This window comes from Gadus morhua, chromosome 22 (genome assembly GCF_902167405.1).
Source record: "Gadus morhua chromosome 22, gadMor3.0, whole genome shotgun sequence".
NCBI lineage: Eukaryota > Metazoa > Chordata > Actinopteri > Gadiformes > Gadidae > Gadus > Gadus morhua.
This window is the reverse complement of record NC_044069.1, coordinates 18800739-18818490: the sequence shown is the minus strand read 5'-3', so window position 1 is coordinate 18818490 and position 17752 is coordinate 18800739. Positions and strand designations below refer to the sequence as shown.

General features: G+C 44.4%; 3 protein-coding genes across 4 annotated transcripts in view; 1 reads left to right on the top strand and 2 right to left on the bottom strand.

The window, feature by feature from the left end:
* col28a1a (collagen, type XXVIII, alpha 1a) overlaps positions 1-2672 on the bottom strand; it is a 22245-nt gene extending 19573 nt beyond the window's left edge. The window contains exons 1-4 of the mRNA XM_030347735.1: positions 2574-2672; positions 2087-2202; positions 1067-1207; positions 1-214 (exon numbers count right to left, since the gene is read on the bottom strand). The exon at positions 1-214 is cut by the window's left edge and continues 346 nt beyond it. Coding sequence (XP_030203595.1) covers positions 1-214; positions 1067-1187 — 335 coding nt within the window. The 5' untranslated portion in view covers positions 1188-1207; positions 2087-2202; positions 2574-2672. The remainder of the gene's footprint in view (positions 215-1066; positions 1208-2086; positions 2203-2573) is intronic.
* A 3512-nt stretch (positions 2673-6184) lies between these two features.
* rpa3 (replication protein A3) lies at positions 6185-7673 on the bottom strand. Its single transcript, XM_030346287.1, has 4 exons — positions 7361-7673; positions 7085-7159; positions 6525-6636; positions 6185-6387 (listed from the first exon to the last, which is right to left on the bottom strand). The coding sequence occupies exons 1-4, from the start codon at positions 7457-7459 to the stop codon at positions 6305-6307; spliced, it is 369 nt and encodes a 122-aa protein (XP_030202147.1). The 5' UTR covers positions 7460-7673; the 3' UTR covers positions 6185-6304.
* A 138-nt stretch (positions 7674-7811) lies between these two features.
* umad1 (UBAP1-MVB12-associated (UMA) domain containing 1) lies at positions 7812-17627 on the top strand. 2 transcript variants are annotated; one of them, XM_030346285.1, is made up of 4 exons: positions 7812-8028; positions 8266-8356; positions 13604-13689; positions 16207-17627. In XM_030346285.1, exons 2-4 carry the CDS (start codon positions 8275-8277, stop codon positions 16498-16500), a joined length of 462 nt encoding a protein of 153 aa, XP_030202145.1. In that variant the 5' UTR covers positions 7812-8028; positions 8266-8274; the 3' UTR covers positions 16501-17627. The 2 variants fall into 2 exon arrangements, with proteins under 2 accessions (XP_030202145.1, XP_030202146.1); XM_030346286.1 differs by having other exon boundaries at positions 8252-8356.
* The last annotated feature ends 125 nt before the right edge of the window (positions 17628-17752 follow it).

Here is a 17752-nt window from a genome sequence, read left to right as displayed (position 1 = left end):
AGGTCCTGCCAGTCGCGGAAGTTGTGCTCCACGACCACGCTGCTGCTGTACTGCGCGGCGGCCATGCGCAGGCGCACGCGCCACCCGGGGGCCTGCAGACGGGACAGACGCTCGCTGAAGCGCAGGACGAACTCCTTCTGCTTCTGGAACAGCAGCAGCTTGGCCGTCTCCGAGCTGTCCACCAGGAACATCAGCTCCACCGGGCACACCAGCACTGGCACATCAGCCACAGCCACGGAGACAGAGAGAAGGGCAACAGGGTTACTGCGGCCTTGATGCACACCACAGGGGGGGGGTCCACGCTAGCTGTGAGTCGGTCAGGTTATGTCAGGTTAGAGAGGGCCTGTGAGTTAAAGCTGGGATTTATAACTGGTCAGGCATTTAGTCTAAAGCTATGTCATTGCTTTAATAAGGGTGGGTACATATGGAACCTTGGTCACCATGGTTGGGTTTATATTGATAGTTGGGTTGTGGCTGGGTGCAGATCTTATTTCATGTAGACTCTGGGCCATAGAAACTTGTTTAGATGACTTGGAAGTGGGCCTTGAGGGGGAAAAAAGGTTGGGGTCCCCTTTGCTGAAGGGTTGCACACTGACGAGTAGAACCTCAGCAAACACAGACTGAATATGTTGGGCTGACTGTGGAGGAACGTTAATTCCCTCTTGTGAGGCTGGGATTCCAAGATTTCTCCCATCTTGTGGTAAAATTGTATTTGCATTCAAACAAATAGTGCTCTCCAGCGCCTCGCTTTTTCAAATGTGGTGCGGTAAAGTACATTGACAGAATCATGTTGCATGGGTCTTAATACGGGCATCAATACTCAAGGGAATAGGGGCATCCCAAGAAGCCCCCCCCAAAATAAACACAGAGACACAGACAGACACACAGACACACAGACACAGACACAGACACACACACACACACACACACACACACACACACACACACACACACACACACACACACACACACACACACACACACACACACACACACACAAACACACACATATCCATCCAAACACACATTGTGGTAAGTTAATAACTGAACAAGGACCAAGTCTTACCTTTCCCTTCGTTCAGGATGACCTGGTTGTCGTCTCTCTGCCCCTTCCTCCTCCTCCCCTGGGCTCCGGCAGAGAGCTGCAGGAGCAGCATCAGACAGGCTAGCTCTAGGACCCAGCGCATGACTCCAGCGTCCGCTCACCCTGCCGCACAACATGTGGGGACTGCATTTAACACGATATAGGCCTACTGCAAAAGTCGATATCGATGTTGTGTGATGTGTTATTTATTTATTCATGAACTATTATTTAGTTTAAATAATTATAAGAATATATGTACTCAAACCTTGAAGCTGTAAAACTGAATTTCATAATTTTGTTTCCTCCATCGTAAATCTTGCCAATTTTTGGAATTCTAACCCTGAACCATCCTGGCAAGTAAATAAAGTGTTCTGTTCCCTACGATTAACACAATTATATAATTGAGCATGTAGCCAATTATAATCCCTTATCCCTCAAAAAAGTAAGTCTTCACAACTCACACAGTGGAATCCCTCCACTGCTGGACGAATTCCGGCACGTCAAACATTGCTGGTTCACAACACTAGGGGGGGACAACGCTACACTCGTCTGTCTATCGATTTTGCGCCATAAATATTAATCATGAAATGTATTCACTGGCCACTGATTTAAACCATCTCAGTCTCTGAAAGTATAGCGGCGTTTTTGTAGAGTCAGACAGAAGCACATACAGATCAATTGCTATAGTTATATTACATAATTGCAAACTATATTATAGGCTATATTAAGACCCAGCCTAAAGTATTTTCTTCAAAATAATTATGGTGGGGCCATATTTTACCGACTGTGGACTTATATTAACATAACTTAGTTAGGCCTAGGTTGATAACTGAAACGTCTTTCTAAGCAGTATCAACAGTGATCCATGAATAATGAAATGGATGTCTATTTGAATACACTTTTGGTGCTCCCCCCCCCACCCCACCCCAGAAGCTAACTACTATGCCATCATGTAATCAGCAGCGTAAAAACGAGCATATAATGAACCAGAGCAGCTCTCACCTGTTAAATCAGACGCAGATTGTTTCCGTAGAGGCTCAGGAGGGACGGCTGTGGGTCCGAGGTGATGCTGCTCTGAGGCCGCCGAGTGAGGGGTCCGCGCTCTGGAGTCAGACCTGCTGGACACCCCCCACACACACACTGAATATGTATGAAGAGGACCCTGTGAGCTCAAAGGCAAAGGCAGGGCCAGCAAGGCTGGGAATGCGTTAATAATCCCCCCATGAGAAGACAAAGGCTGCGTCCACGGTTGTGTTTGTGTGATCATGGACGGTTGTAACAACACGTTCTGAGAGGCTGCGGTCGCCCGGGCCCACTGTGGTCCGACACGAGGAACATCCAGGAACGCTGAACACATTCCTGCTTTACTGTTCTGCTGGGAGCTCTCTGTGTACCATAGCAATACTTCTCCCAACTTTGCAATTGGCCTTAAGTGTGTGACCGAATTTCAATCAAACATTGAATAAGAAGCAACATAAAGAAGACTCACGGGGTCCAGAATGGGAGCGGAGCGATGATCCTCTATCGAGATGCGGTCCATGCGGGCGAGATCCGCTCAGAAGAGAGCTCTGGAAAATGTCAATATGGAAAAGAGCCATTTGGCCCCACGTCGTAACTCAGGTAGACAGGCTATAGGGCCTGACAGGAGCCTGGCATCAATCAAACAGACACACGCCGCTCCTGGCGCAAAGGGAAGGGAGACGCTCCTGATGGATTCACTCAGGCCCTACTGCAGCAGCAGCCTGTCAGGGTGCAGCAGCCTGGGAGTTCAGCAGCCTGTCAATGAACAGCAGCCTGTCAGTGAGCAGCAGCCTGTCACTGTTCATCAACCTGTCAGTGAGCAGCAGCCTGTAAATTCAGCAGCCTGTCAGTGAGCAGCAGCCTGTAAGTTCAGCAGCCTGTCAGTGTTCAGCAGCCTGTAAGTTCAGCAGCCTGTCAGTGGGCAGCAGACTGTAAGTTCAGCAGCCTGTCAGTGGGCAGCAGACTGTAAGTTCAGCAGCCTGTCATGGTTCAGCAGCCTGTCCGTTCAGCAGCCTGTCATGGTTCAGCAGCCTGTCCGTTCAGCTGCCTGTCAGTGTTCAGCAGCCTGTAAGTTCAGCAGCCTGTCAATGAACAGCAGCCTGTCAGTGAGCAGCAGCGTGTCGGTGAGCAGCAGCCTGTCAGTGTACAGCAGCCTGCACATCTGGTAGGTGCACTTTACACCAAACCTTGAGAAGCCGTTTAACTAATAAGCAAACCTGCGGGAAATAAACTTAACTAACTAAATAAAGACATAACTTAAAAAAAGGTAGCAACAAGTCATCTTCAGCTTTGTTTCAACCCAGGGAGCCAGGAAGCTATGACTTCCAAGCTCCAATAGCATGTGGCAGATCATAACTCTCAGACATCCGGTCTTTCCCTTCAGGTTCACAAAAAGTGACTTATTCCATAATGTCATATTTATGACTCCAGACAGGCCTCATGGTATGTTTCCTTTACCTTTACCCAATACTTTAAATACAATTAATGCATAGGGCTAGGTCAAACTTGAAAAAACTACCACTACATTAAACCCAGATACCAGTAGGATCAATTCTAACAAATAACTTAAAAGCAATTAATAAAAAAATAAATTCTTTACTATTAATATTCAGTGTCATATTCAGTGTCATATTCAGTCATATTCTGTGTTACATTCTGTATGATATTCAGTGTGATATTCTTCGTGATGTGATTTACTTGTTTAACCATTATTGTTGAGCTGACATGAAGGTAAGAGTACTACTTCATTTATTTTATGGTTTTGGTGTTTGTCTTTTGATTATCAATGATGTGATGTTTAATTGTCTTGTCTTTTGAGGCCCGAGAAAGAACAGTTGTTACGGCCGTAATAACTATGGGGGATCCTAAATAAATAAAATAGCTAAATGTAGGTTTGAAATACAAAAAAAACTACATCTAGTGTTTTTTGTTTGCCGCAAGGCAGAGGAGAACAGCGTTCCCTGGCGGCTGCTGCCCTGCCTTTAATTCCGAAACCACACCGACAGGCTCCCGCTGTTCTTCAATTCAAACTAAAAACGTGATATTCATAAAATGAATAGACGTTAAGTAATTGAATAGTATGAACATTTCATACATGTTCCTCCATTGGCTCCAGAGTATTTGCTGGCAAATTAAGTCTCAAAGTCTCAAGAAAAAATAAATGGCCGTTTTTATTAAAGCATTTGTAATTCACCCAAGTAGCTTGCAGCCGCAGCCATTAAGTTTCCTTGAACCTGCCATGCTCTGATCGTTTGTTCAACATGTCACAGACATGACACAGCGGAAAAGCATGTGGGAATGTGAAAAACGACCAAATGGGCCTGACAGCTTTATATAGCAGGCCTAGCCCCCCACGGCCCTGGGTATGTGGACGAAGAAGGATGCCCTTCTGGAGGTGTGTTGGGGGGATCACCACGGAGGACTTCATTGGGCGGTTGAAGCAGATCCAGGGCCGGGTGGAGGCCGGTGGGGTGGTCCTGACGGGGTTAACAGGCACAACAGACCAGTGGGGGACCACCCCTGAAATGCTCAGGGGTCCAGGCCCGACCGAGGGCCTATCAGCACTGATCTGGTTGACTGTGTAACACTAGTGTTAACACAAAGCTGGGCTTTGTCGACCTTCAGAAAGGGAACTTCAAAAGACTAAAGTGCCAGAAAAGTTGCTTTATACTTATTTTATTATAGAACGATGATACAACTCTAAATTGAACCCTTCATATGTACAGCGTATTGTTGGCGGGCTTAACAGCTGCAAATTATTATTATTAACAGTGATATACATCAGTTGGTATACGTGGGTTAGGTAGAGGGTTGGTATCAGTAGGTTAGGTATAGGGTTGGTGTCACTGGGTTGTGGGTTGTGGAGAAGGGGATTTGTTTAGCAGTAGCCACCTGATCACAGGGTTATAGTGCAGGAGACACACAGACCGTATAAGCAGATAAATGATAATGTATGCATCTACGCACCAGGCTGTTGAATGTACAATTTAGCAAATTTTTTTAATACCTGCTCTAAGTATAGTTATTTCCACTTAAAAAGGGAATCTGGTCACAGAAGACGTTGCTTTACACCTGCTTCAACTGAATTTATTCATTTGGAAATGTATCCCTGCCTATGAGCGATATACATTTCTTTCTTCTCATTTGTCTAAATGTGATATCTTGCAAGATCTCTAAGAATAAGAATAATGACAGATTGATTTGCTACCAGATGGCAGCGATCGCTCTTAAATGGAGGCTCAGATAAGAGCAGATGTCAAAACAAGCGCAGTCGTCTCGACCTGCATTCACATGACAGCTGGCCTGCTCCAGGCAAGCCCTTCCCACCCCTCAAGAGGGCCGTGTATAGGCAAGGTTACTCACTCCGTTCTGTCCACTAGATAAATCATCACTGCTGACAATCAGCCCATTACAGCGCCTTGGTAGTCACAATTGCTTTCACATTTTCTTTGGATGCGTTTTTTTTAATCGTTGGTTGGGATGGATCATTGTAGCCTTGCACAACTGCATTAGCTGTGGCGCCGGAGAAATCCAGATATCTTATGGTGGTTTCAGAAATTGTTATGGGAGAAGCCTAGATTTAAATAAGTATTGCAATGATGGAATATACCAGTAAAAGGTTAGGCATTAGCACGGTCAAGAAAGTTCAAAGGGCAGGTTAAGTTACATTGTATCAAATGAAATATCAGCTTTGACTTGTTATATATTTAAGGTAGGTTTATACATAGTACATTTAAATGTATACTTTTATGATTTCCTGCGTCACTATAAATCAAGTTGTTTTGTATTATTGGTCATTTCTATGTCTAAATGACATGATGTCGATAAAGTAAAGTCATAGATGCAGAGTACTGCAATAGGATGCATTTATAGTCTTCAACCAGCAGATGGAACCATGGAGCAGGCTCAATACAGTTACATCTACATAGACAGGCACGTTGGAAAATGCAATTTTCATAATACATTAGGCATTTTAAATTATATACATTATGGATAATTTAATCTTGATATGGTTAAAGAGATTAACATTGTTTGCTGTACAGTGTATTCAACGTTTGGACTTGTAGTGAAGATGCAAGCTTTTAAATATACAATTTTATTACAGAAAGCTACTTTGGCTGCAAATCGTGCACAAACGTATAATTAAACATTTACAAAACAAACTGAAGGAATCACATAACGAAAAAGGGCCAAAGTCATTCATCCACTTGTTTCCACTTTAAAGGGGTAGTACTGAGAGAAGTCATGGATCACTTTGAGAGCTTCGTTGTAAAGTTCCAGATCTGGAGGGTAAGAGGAAACAAAGATTAACAACATAAGAGCTCAAAGTGCACTAAAAGCGCTTCAACATGAGAAAAATATGTACATGTGTCTGCAATGACAAATAAAGAAACTTCTTGTGTTCAAAAATAAAACTCACCAAAAGCGACGCCCTTCTCTTCCTGGAATATGGTGTAGGCAGAGCCCATGAGAGCTCCCTTGTTGGTCACCATGCCAACGACCTCCACCACGCCACTCAGCTCCTCGTCAAGCTGGAGAAGAGGAGGCATCCTTCATGTTGGTATATTATATCAGGCTACTCAAGCTACTGTACTTGAGAAGCGTCTCCGATGTAAGAACCTTAAATGAGGACTCCAGTCGATTTTGAGTTATTAAGATATTATTTGAGTTTGAGATACCGATTGTATAGTCTCGACTTGCATCCCAGCCCTTTATCGTCTATATGGCATTTTGCATTCCTACTGAAATTGAGAGAATTTAGTCTGACCTCGGATTTGGGCACTAATCAACCCCCCTACATAACACTTGGTCGATTTCTTCATACATGTAATATTTCTCATCTTACATATTCAACCATGTAGTGCAATGGCTTGAAAGGGAAGATAAACAAACGGACCGTATGGAGTCAATCCGTCCCTGTTATATAACGTTAGACGTCTCTAGAGGATCAGTTACTAGGAGAGAGGCGGCTGTACTCACGGGTTCGTTCAGCTCCACTGACACCACCTTCCCTTCTCCATCACACATGGTGAAGGACTTCCCTGAGGGATGGACCTGCGGACAGGACGAGACGTTAGTGATCACTCCATTGTGGAAGACCTTCACTCTCTCCATCAGACAGGGTTACGGTCCTCCCTGAGGGATGGACCTGTGGACAGGATGAGACTTTCGGGACCACTGCTATAGCCCTGGACTGAAGGAACAAACACAACGTCGGGGTTTAACCAAACCAACCGACGAAGAGGAAAGTCCTACCTTCTCCACGCGTCCCACGAAGCAGACGGGGCGGCTCACATACTGGGACAACATGGACGTGTTTATTCTGGCTCTCGGGGCTTCATAGATAGCTGACATCTTGTTGTCCTCCTAGGTTTGGTGAACTGGGAACAACGCTGTGTTGCGCGGGAAATATTTGATTGTATGTTTTGTGTCAAAGGGCATCCCTGATTGGCGGTGCATGTGTCACCCAAGGCCCTAACATAGGGTTCATGTACCGGGAAACCCAAATACCCAAAACGAACGCACCCAAAACGAACTACGTATTTCCTGGCGTTCTGTAGTGATATACTGTCTCCTAAAACAATAGCTATACCGTTAGGTGGTTCCCACTCAATTTGGAAATACATTTGTGTATCTGTACATAGGCTAATTTTACTATTATCCGAAATGATATGGTTGGTGTCGGTCAAATGTGTATTTTAATGTCCTGGTATTCATCATAAATATGTTAAGATTGCGTAGATTAGCGCATAATTCCGGGAATGGTTTGCGGAGGCTGGTTTCGAGCCGGAGCGATTTGAACGCCGCGCCACAGCTACCATCACAACAGCTATACAAGGAAGACACAAACCGATAATGTCGTCCGTATTACTTTAAAACGAGACATTTAAACCACCAACAGTTGATTTAAAGCTACATCTACAGTAGGTCGTTCATTTTATTTTTTACCAGTGTTAAGGCGATGCCACATCGCAATGTTGAGGAATAATGGCCACCGTTATCATGGGGTCACCAGACAGTAAAGTAAACTTTCAGTTCCCTGGAAGTCACTCAGCACAAGCCCACTTACTGGCGACTAACTATTATGACTTTATCGATGTTATGGTTGTATTTGTCTAATGCTAAGAGAATACTCGTTGTAATCAGGCACTTGCCCACAGATCGGAGTCATGCTGAACTTTCTGGGTCTTCGTAAAGACCCCAAGAAGACGACCCCCGAGAAGGAGACGGACGGGGGGTTCGTGATAGTCGGTAGGACAGACTATGACATTTACTATCTCTGATAACGATGTGTTTGCTTAAACGATTTATCCTGATATTTAAAATAATCTCGCAATAAAACAGTGTAAGGAAACGAAACCGCTGTTGAGGCAGGTAGTCGCGTTGAGGTCACGTGTCTCCTGCACTACAACCAATGAGTTAATCTGAAATGAGATGAGAGATACTTTTTTAAGCTTCATCGCAATAAGATATCAAGTCGCAGACTAAATTCAATATTCTCATATGTATTAGCAGTACTGTTTTTATTTTATTTTTTACATTCGTTAAGGCTGCCTTTTCTGAGCTGTATCTTCAAATTACTTCATTAGTCAACTATAATTATTTTCCCCCTAGAATTCTTGAGAGAAATAAACACAGTCAAGGTTAGTAACAAAGACAAATGTGGTTCGTTTTGCAGATATGGACAATCCCTAAAAGAAATGTAGTCTGTGTTAGTATTAAAGATAATCTTGTGTTTCCCAAATTTGAAATTAGGCTGTAAATAGGCTAAAGAAAATGTATCAGTCTGGGAAATTCCTTCTCCCTACTGTCCCTGTACGGTTTCAGTGTGAGGTCTGGTTGATCCTGTGTCTTTAATTGGAAGAGCTCCCAGGAGAGTGGCCGCAGATGGCCTCGAGTGGCCTGTTATGTTTGGCGAGGGTTTCTGTGCACAGTGCTCTAACCTCCAGTAAAGTTGACCCGCTCCCAGATGCTCCCCATGCTTGGTTTAATCCTGCTCTTTGATCCAAATCTAGTAATGTCATATTGATGGCTGCCACAGTGTCATGTTACAAGGAATATTATAATTCAATACAAAACACAATGTTGTGAAACAGAATTTTAATTAAATAATACTGTTTTGTTCTATCTTTTTATCTATCCTTTATCTTCAAGAAAGTATACTCAAGATCAAATGCAAGGATGCGAAAGTATCACAAAGGAGCAACACTGTTCATAAAACATCCAAAATTAATAATTTGTTTTATTTTGTTTTCAATGAATTTAGGGCCCCTTAAAATAGTTTTTGGAATTTGTTCAATCGGTACATTTGTTTTGAGCTCTAATCCCATGGCGGTAGAATAATAGAAAAAGCAGATAAAAGTCCTTCAGTTTTGGTGTGGAGTGTTAGGAGACCAGTCCCATTCTGTAGCCATGGGAACTGCCTGCCAGCAACACCACCCCAGCAGGGCGGAGTTAGGGTCATGGTGAGTTTCTTGCCGAACATGACCCCACCCCCCCCCCCACACACACACACACACACACGCCTTCATCTATCCATTTGGTAACCGAGGCAGGAAGATCAAATCCTCCTGAGGGTTGAAGGGTTTTTGGAGAAAAACAAGGTGCTATGGCTACCCCCCAACATTAGGGGGCAGGCTCAGCCTCATGCGTCACATGAATCTCAGAGGCTCGTCACTGAAGGTCTTTGAGTTCGGGGTTCTTTTCCTTTGTGTCCAAAGGGCACGTTGACGCATGAATAGTGTTTTTGTTCTTTGTGACTGCATCCACATATCATTTAGATGCTTTTAATTGGCTGTACGAATTTAGTTTTTTTATGGATACAAATATCTTTTTCACAATGATGTTGCATGCAATCTGAAGGAGGACACATCCGTGGGAGTGGTTGCTTCAGAACTTTCCCCATTGTCTGATTTCTGCAGCTAGTTCTCTGAGAAAATGGTGCCTGCCTCAAAGTGCAGATCAGAGTCCAAGTCAGTGTGCAGCAGAGTCTGAAGAGCTGTCTGTTTAAGTCCCAAACAGCTGTTTTCCGCCTTTCTTGACCCGCCTCTTTTTCTCAGACACTCAATTGGCTTCTTGTGTGGATTACAGGATTTTGCCAATTTTATATATATCTTCAGAGAGGGAAGACAGTCGGTGTGCATCTGTGTGAGCTGACTTGGCTTCTAACGACATTATAAGCGATACCGTACTCTTAGCTTAACCAGTGTTAAGTCCCGGACCCTGTCACGCATTACAAGGCATTATCCCTGAGAATGTGTTGGCCCATTCTATTTCTCACCTAGTTTAGGAGTGGCCTCTAGCTTTGTATGCCGTGCATTGCACTGCACTCATAAGCACTGACATACTGTAACCCCATGAGATCACTAACACAAGCTGCAAAAAATAGCAGGCCAGCCAATAGAGTCTAGAAAACGTTTTACTTTAGAAATACATATGTTTTTTAACGAGCCACATGCAGTTAATATCTTTTGCACTGGCTTTTACCTACAGCACAGAGACAAACCTGTGTGCCCTGTTTGCAATGGGAAGAATATAACTAATGATGCCAATAAAAGGAGACGTCACATTAACTGGTGACATTAACTTACCAAAATCATGACCACTTTTAGTAATCCAGCGGTAACTATTTGTGTCCCCTCCAATGCATGGTGGGAGAGAAGGGTTCGGCTGACGGGTCTGGGATGAGGAGGAAGGCTAACTTACAGCTTCAGCTCTTATTGAGTCTTATTGAGGTCAAAGATGAGGCTATTTAGAAACTGCTGACAATTGTCTTGGCGATGGAGAATACCTAGTCTCAGGTTGTATAGCATTATGGATTTGTTTCAAAGCTGCAGATCTTTTCGAAGACAGAGACTCACCTCTAACTTTCACAGTGGCCCTGCCAGGAATTCCTCTTGCAGATGTGAATGGAAAGTGCGGGTCTAAAATGTCAGGAAATATGTCAGGTTCTATTTTAGATGGGTTTCATAGAACTGCAGACTTCATGCTCAGGGAAGATTTGTTTTGGCAGCGTTTTCCTAAGGATTGTTCCTTGTGAACCAAAGAACAGGAATACACACAACAATCTCACTCCTTTTGCTTGCTGAGTGCCTGCATACTTTCTGGAACAGGAGGAGTGAGATAGAAACATTTTACTAAAGTCACAGGGACTATATTTGAGAACCATATGAGCTCCAATGCCAGTCTCAGTAAAGGGATTATAGGGTATGTAGACAGAAGTGATTAAGTGCACCAGTGAGAGTAAAGTACTCAAGGGATACAAAAAAACCTAAGTGTGGCTGCAGCAGGATTACAGTCCACCAGCACTGTGTTTTGGTCTGGACTGCTCAACAGAAAGATGCAATAAACTGGGCCCATGTGGCCCTAGCCTGAGTCACACTCCTGCTATGGCAATGGCTGCTTCTATAGGTTCCATTGAGGATGAATCGGTCATGGACCACAAGGGGATGGGGAGAATAGGCCAGTCAAATGCTGTATTAAATCCTGTAAGCATGTATGGTGTAGCTGAGTGCTAACTGTGCTATCAAGATGTAGTGGGTCTGGTGCAAAAACAGCTGTTCTGTCTATGAACCAGGATCAGGGACTCCACTGGTTACAGTAAGAGCTGGTCTGTCTATGAACCAGGATCAGGGACTCCACTGGTTACAGTAAGAGCTGTTCTGTCTATGAACCAGGATCAGGGACCTCACTGGTTACAGTAAGAGCTGGTCCGTCTATGAACCAGGATCAGGGACTCCACTGGTTACAGTAAGAGCTGGTCTGTCTATGAACCAGGATCAGGGACTCCACCACTGGTTACAGTAAGAGCTGGTCTGTCTATGAACCAGGATCAGGGACCTCACTGGTTACAATAAGAGCTGGTCTGTCTATGAACCAGGATCAGGGACCCCACTGGTTACAGTAAGGGCTGGTCTGTCTATGAACCAGGATCAGGGACTCCACTGGTTACAGTAATAGCTGGTCTGTCTATGAACCAGGATCAGGGACTCCACTGGTTACAGTAAGAGCTGGTCTGTCTATGAACCAGGATCAGGGACTCCACTGGTTACAGTAAGAGCTGGTCTGTCTATGAACCAGGATCAGGGACTCCACTGGTTACAGTAAAAGCTTTTCTGTCTATGAACCAGGATCAGGGACTCCACTGGTTACAGTAAGAGCTGGTCTGTCTGTGAACCAGGATCAGGGACTCCACTGGTTACAGTAAGAGCTGGTCTGTCTGTGAACCAGGATCAGGGACTCCACTGGTTCCAGTAAGAGCTGGTCTGTCTGTGAACCAGGATCAGGGACTCCACTGGTTACAGTAAGAGCTGGTCTGTCTGTGAACCAGGATCAGGGACTCCACTGGTTACAGTAAGAGCTGGTCTGTCTGTGAACCAGGATCAAGGACTCCACTGGTTACAGTAAGAGCTGGTCTCTCTGTGAACCAGGATCAGGGACTCCACTGGTTACAGTAAGAGCTGGTCTGTCTGTGAACCAGGATCTGGGACTCCACTGGTTACAGTAAGAGCTGGTCTGTCTGTGAACCAGGATCAGGGACTCCACTGGTTACAGTAAGAGCTGGTCTGTCTGTGAACCAGGATCAGGGACTCCACTGGTTACAGTAAGAGCTGGTCTGTCTGTGAACCAGGATCAGGGACTCCACTGGTTCCAGTAAGAGCTGGTCTGTCTGTGAACCAGGATCAGGGACTCCACTGGTTACAGTAAGAGCTGGTCTGTCTGTGAACCAGGATCAGGGACTCCACTGGTTACAGTAAGAGCTGGTCTGTCTGTGAACCAGGATCAGGGACTCCACTGGTTACAGTAAGAGCTGGTCTGTCTGTGAACCAGGATCAGGGACTCCACTGGTTACAGTAAGAGCTGGTCTCTCTGTGAACCAGGATCAGGGACTCCACTGGTTACAGTAAGAGCTGGTCTGTCTATGAACCAGGATCTGGGACTCCACTGGTTACAGTAAGAGCTGGTCTGTCTGTGAACCAGGATCAGGGACTCCACTGGTTACAGTAAGAGCTGGTCTGTCTGTGAACCAGGATCAGGGACTCCACTGGTTACAGTAAGAGCTGGTCTGTCTGTGAACCAGGATCAGGGACTCCACTGGTTACAGAATCAAGCCCCAGGCCCCAGAGGCTCACTGATCTATGGTACACTCCGACAGAGTATTCTCTAAATTGCTGGTCCCAAGTGGTCGAGGGCTTCTTAATCCATTAATGTGATCAGAAAGGTGTTGGGACTCTGATAATCTCACTTTCTGACCTAGTTAAGACTTGAATGACGAGAAAAGAACAGTCAAAGAAGTAGTTCCTGTCTTTCTTTTGCCCCCACTATGGTCCTTTTTTGCATCCCCACCATGGCAGCCACCCAGCCGTTGATCTGCCGACACTCTGACTCAGTGTTGAGCTCTTGGTTGGCAAGGAACCGCAACGAGTGAACCTGTTTAAAGGTGTTCCGGTGTGTTCCACGTGTGGCTTACTAAAGGACCTCTTTATGTTTCCTCCCCAGGGGAGACGGTCGGGGAGGAGAGCTGGAGGATGCAGAGGGCCTACGGGTCCCACCCGTCCACCAACGTGGTGGTGCAGTCGTCTCAGGTGCTCCACCGCTCCGCCGCCACCTTCGTGCAATGCAGCCGAGCGGTGTAGACGTGTGCATAACAACACATTGGTGTACTGGTGTGTAAGCATGTGCTTCTTATGGCGCAACAGCAAGCTGGTGACGATAGCGGCAGACCGGCAAGACTGTTGACCAGAGCTGTGGTAATCATTAGCCAAGTATGTTTCTCTTGGAAAAGAAGGAACTAGGGATGTCCGATATTGGCTTTTTTGCCGATATCCGATATGCGATATTGTCCAACTCTAAATTTTCGATTCCGATATCAGCCGATACCGATGTCGATATTTGGGTTATTTTTCCTCAAACCTAATTTAGGTAACATCACATATCTCCTGTTGTGGAATTAACACAACATGCTTAATGTTATTGTGATGCCCCACTGGATGCATTCTTGAATGCAACAAGGCTTTCCAAATGTTAACATTGTCTGTGCAAAATAAGAAAGATACTTCAACTTAATTTAAGGGAAACGTGCCATGTTTATTTTATTTTTTTAATGGTCTCAGACAACAGTTTGGATTACACTCTCCCTGAGATAATCTTGACAATGCCCACAACAAATAGGGCAAACTTGACTTCACAAATGATAAAACATTGTACCTGAACAACTATGTGCAACATAGCAGTATGTTTCTTTAACTAAAACTCAATAACCTTAATTGAATTAATGCACAAATATGAGTCAATTACAATGTGCACTGTACTGCACAATTCTGAAAAAAATTATTTGAGCTATAAATAAAAAAAAAAAAAAAAAAAATCGGTTTTAAGGCCAAAAAAATCCGATACCGATATTGACAGATATTACATTTTCTGCTAATATCGGGCCGATAATATCGGTGGGCCGATAATATCGGACATCTCTAGAAGGAACACTTTAACCGGATATGCCGACAACTAAATGTTTTTGTCTTCATATAAAATATAGATATTTGAATATATCTCTATCTTTATAGATATAGAAATAGAAATATCTATATAGTAAGTGCTCTCGTTGCCGTGGCCCTGCCTGAGTGGCTCCTGGTTTGTTTGGTGTTTGGGATCCTGGAGACTGTAACTATGTGTGGTTTAGCAGAATCCACAACACGGTCGGCCTGAGTAGGTAGACTCATGCTTGTTAGGGTTCTCTTTGTGCTCCCAAAGGAATCTGCAACTCTCTCTCCATATTGCAAATAATGAACGTCAACTGCAGGGACATTACGCTGCAATCAGCAAACAATGGCACGGATGAAATAAATTATACATGTAATGCAGCAAAGGATAGCATGGAATATACAACCTTATTTTGTTCACGTTAATAACAGTAGTAGCTATGCACTTAAACTCTTCTTCATTCCATAAGACGTATAGAAAACGTATTGAATGCAAGAGAAAGACAGACTATGAGTGAATGAATGAATTCACTGTTAACCTATTCACATGAGCAGGCAGTATATTCCTACTTAAAAACGGGCACTATAATGACAAACAGAATAATACTTTTCACTCTTCACTGGTCTAAACAAACCGACTCCTCCACATCTCACATTAACCTGTGTTATTTAGCCGTCCCACTGACAGTGTTTAGAGAGCCATGGCGAGTTCTACAAACAGCAGCATGTCTGCAGCGCTTTAGGACTGTAATTGTGGTGTGACCTGCATTGAGAACAGTGTTGAGGTTTGTACAGATACTGCATCTGTCGGTGGTCACCGTGGCCTCAGCACCCATCGCACTTCCTTCCTCGGGTTGTTGCAGAAGTGCACAGCCTGGACTGGTTTCACATGTGGCCGTGTCTGTGAACTGAAGTTTTATTTTGCCTACGTGTCGGGAGCGTGAGGAAGACCGTACACTGACGTAGGGATCCCACGAGCTGTGTCAGAGGTTCTGACAAGTACTGTCGGCGTCTGGGGATCAGCATGTTCATCACCTCATTAAGAGAGTATTTGGATGGAAATATTGACTCTGGGAAAGGAAGGTCATTAATTCTAAATGTTGATCCATAAGCTTATATATTTCTGGCCTCATGTCATATAAATCACTCCTCTTTAAAGAAACGGGTCACAGTTTGAAATGTAAATATTAGATGTGTGATGTGCTGCACACAGCTTGCCTTTTTATGCAAGTTAAGAGTAGGCCAAGTGTTCTATAGGCAATGCCTAAATGAACGCATTGTAGTAATGTGGAATGTCTGCCAAATGTGGCCTGTACATCAAACTCCACCTGGTATCAGCCCATGTACTTTCACTCACATTTAACAGTGGATAACCACTGGATGGACTTCCCTTTTAGTCTAAAGTGATGAATATAGTAAAGTCAAAAGAAGGTTCAGACCTAAATCTGCCACCCAGTGAACAGAAGCGACTGGTCAGCTGTATAGACGATGCATGGCCTTTTGTTGAGCTATGGAAGGAGAGGAGACAATTCTGCAAAAATTGTTACCCCTGTAAAATTAGAACTTCAAGTCATTGACCAAGCATTGCAATTAACAGACCTTTGCAATCCCATCTCCTCCCAGTACCCTCAGCTGTACCCCCACCTGGCGGACCACAGGAGGCCGGCCCCAGCCGTGCCCACCGTGGCGGCGGCGGCAGCAGCAGCAGTAGCCCCAGCCCCTGCTCCCACAGACCTGAACGTGTCCGTGCCTGACTTCCTTGGAGACGTCCCCTTCACCCTGGCCCCCCACATCCTGGCCATGCAGGGGGGGTTCCCCCTGAACTCTGACCTGAACCTGTCCCGGGACGTGAACTACAACCTGACCAGTTTCAACTACGACTTCACCCTGGAGAACTCTGTGCTGTGTGACCTGTGAGGCCCCGCCCTGGGGGGTCTACTGCTGGCTCTTCTGGCCTCCCCTCTGGTCAGAGACGATGTAGCATAGGAAAGAGGAGGAGGGGTGAGGGGGGGTGGGTGGAGGTCAGGCTACACCAAGCAGACACGTATTGCGTACAGTTGGACAGGATGTGGGTGGGACAGCTCAACATGCCTGAGCGACTGTAGGGTGTCAAAACGACGATTGGACTTTTCTGATTCCAAGCTTCATCGTTTACAGAGCGTTTATTATAAAGTTCCTGACAAGTGTCAGTGCTTTGGTTAAGTTATATTTGTTCATTTTCCCATTTCAGAGAGAAAAAGTTCAAGAACTTCATTCATCTAATGCCATATCTGGTCCTCCCTAATTAGGCAACACTGTAACATCCAGGGGTAGTGGATATAATACAAATTCATGTACTGTATGCACTTAAAATGGGGTCTTTCATCAGCCATGGGGACAGTCCTGACCCCGAGGTTAGATGCAGTTTCTTTTGACAATATGTTGAGTGGCCATTGCCATAGCAGCCTACATTGGCCCTTGCTGAACACTGAGCAGGATGCTGTCGGTGTTCCATGCTGATTAAAGGTCAACTGTATACATTTTGAGCAATAGAAGAAAATGGCCTCCCTTTAGGTTAATCCAATGAGGATGTTAGAAGGCCATCCTGGCTTGTTTTGTTGTTATGTAGCCACAGCTTACATTGATGATTGTATCTTGGTCTCAGAAATGCCTGCTGTTAAGGACATAGCAAAAATAAACAATCCTTATGTCCTAGTAGTAGTTATACTTGATAGTATTACAGCTTTATCTTTTTGTCTATGGGTTTTGCCAAGTTAATTTAATGATTCAGGTTACGGTGATATTGGTATTCATGTACCAATATTTCTCTCTAATTATGAAGCAATGTGTAAATCCACACATTTCTGTATGTTCATTGGTTTTATTTGTGCTCTTTTTGTACCTGTTTATGAACAGATTTAGCTTGGTTAGTATGCATTCACTTTGGAACTTGCTGTGCCTTCTTCATGTAAATACGATCTAAATTTTAGTCTACTTCAAAAGCAAAGACTATATTTCGGATTTTTTTGTTTTTATTAAAATGTTTTAAGATCTATGAAATTGAATGCCTCCTTTTGAGTTATTCTTTTTGTGATGGATTTGTGCCTGGATAAAGAGATCTTGATGCTATTCAGGATTGGTCATCAAATTAATTACAATGGTGATGCAGTGAAATTATGAATAACATAAC

Coding starts and splice junctions, on each gene's coding strand:
- umad1 (XM_030346285.1), top strand. CDS start 8,275: ATGCTGAACTTTCTGGGTCTTCGTAAAGACCCCAAGAAGACGACCCCC. Junction 8,357..13,603: donor CGGGGGGTTCGTGATAGTCG/GTAGGACAGACT, acceptor TTTCCTCCCCAG/GGGAGACGGTCGGGGAGGAG. Junction 13,690..16,206: donor TGGTGGTGCAGTCGTCTCAG/GTGCTCCACCGC, acceptor ATCTCCTCCCAG/TACCCTCAGCTGTACCCCCA.
- rpa3 (XM_030346287.1), bottom strand. CDS start 7,459: ATGTCAGCTATCTATGAAGCCCCGAGAGCCAGAATAAACACGTCCATG. Junction 6,637..7,084: donor CAGTGGAGCTGAACGAACCC/GTGAGTACAGCC, acceptor CCTCTTCTCCAG/CTTGACGAGGAGCTGAGTGG. Junction 6,388..6,524: donor AGAGAAGGGCGTCGCTTTTG/GTGAGTTTTATT, acceptor CTTACCCTCCAG/ATCTGGAACTTTACAACGAA.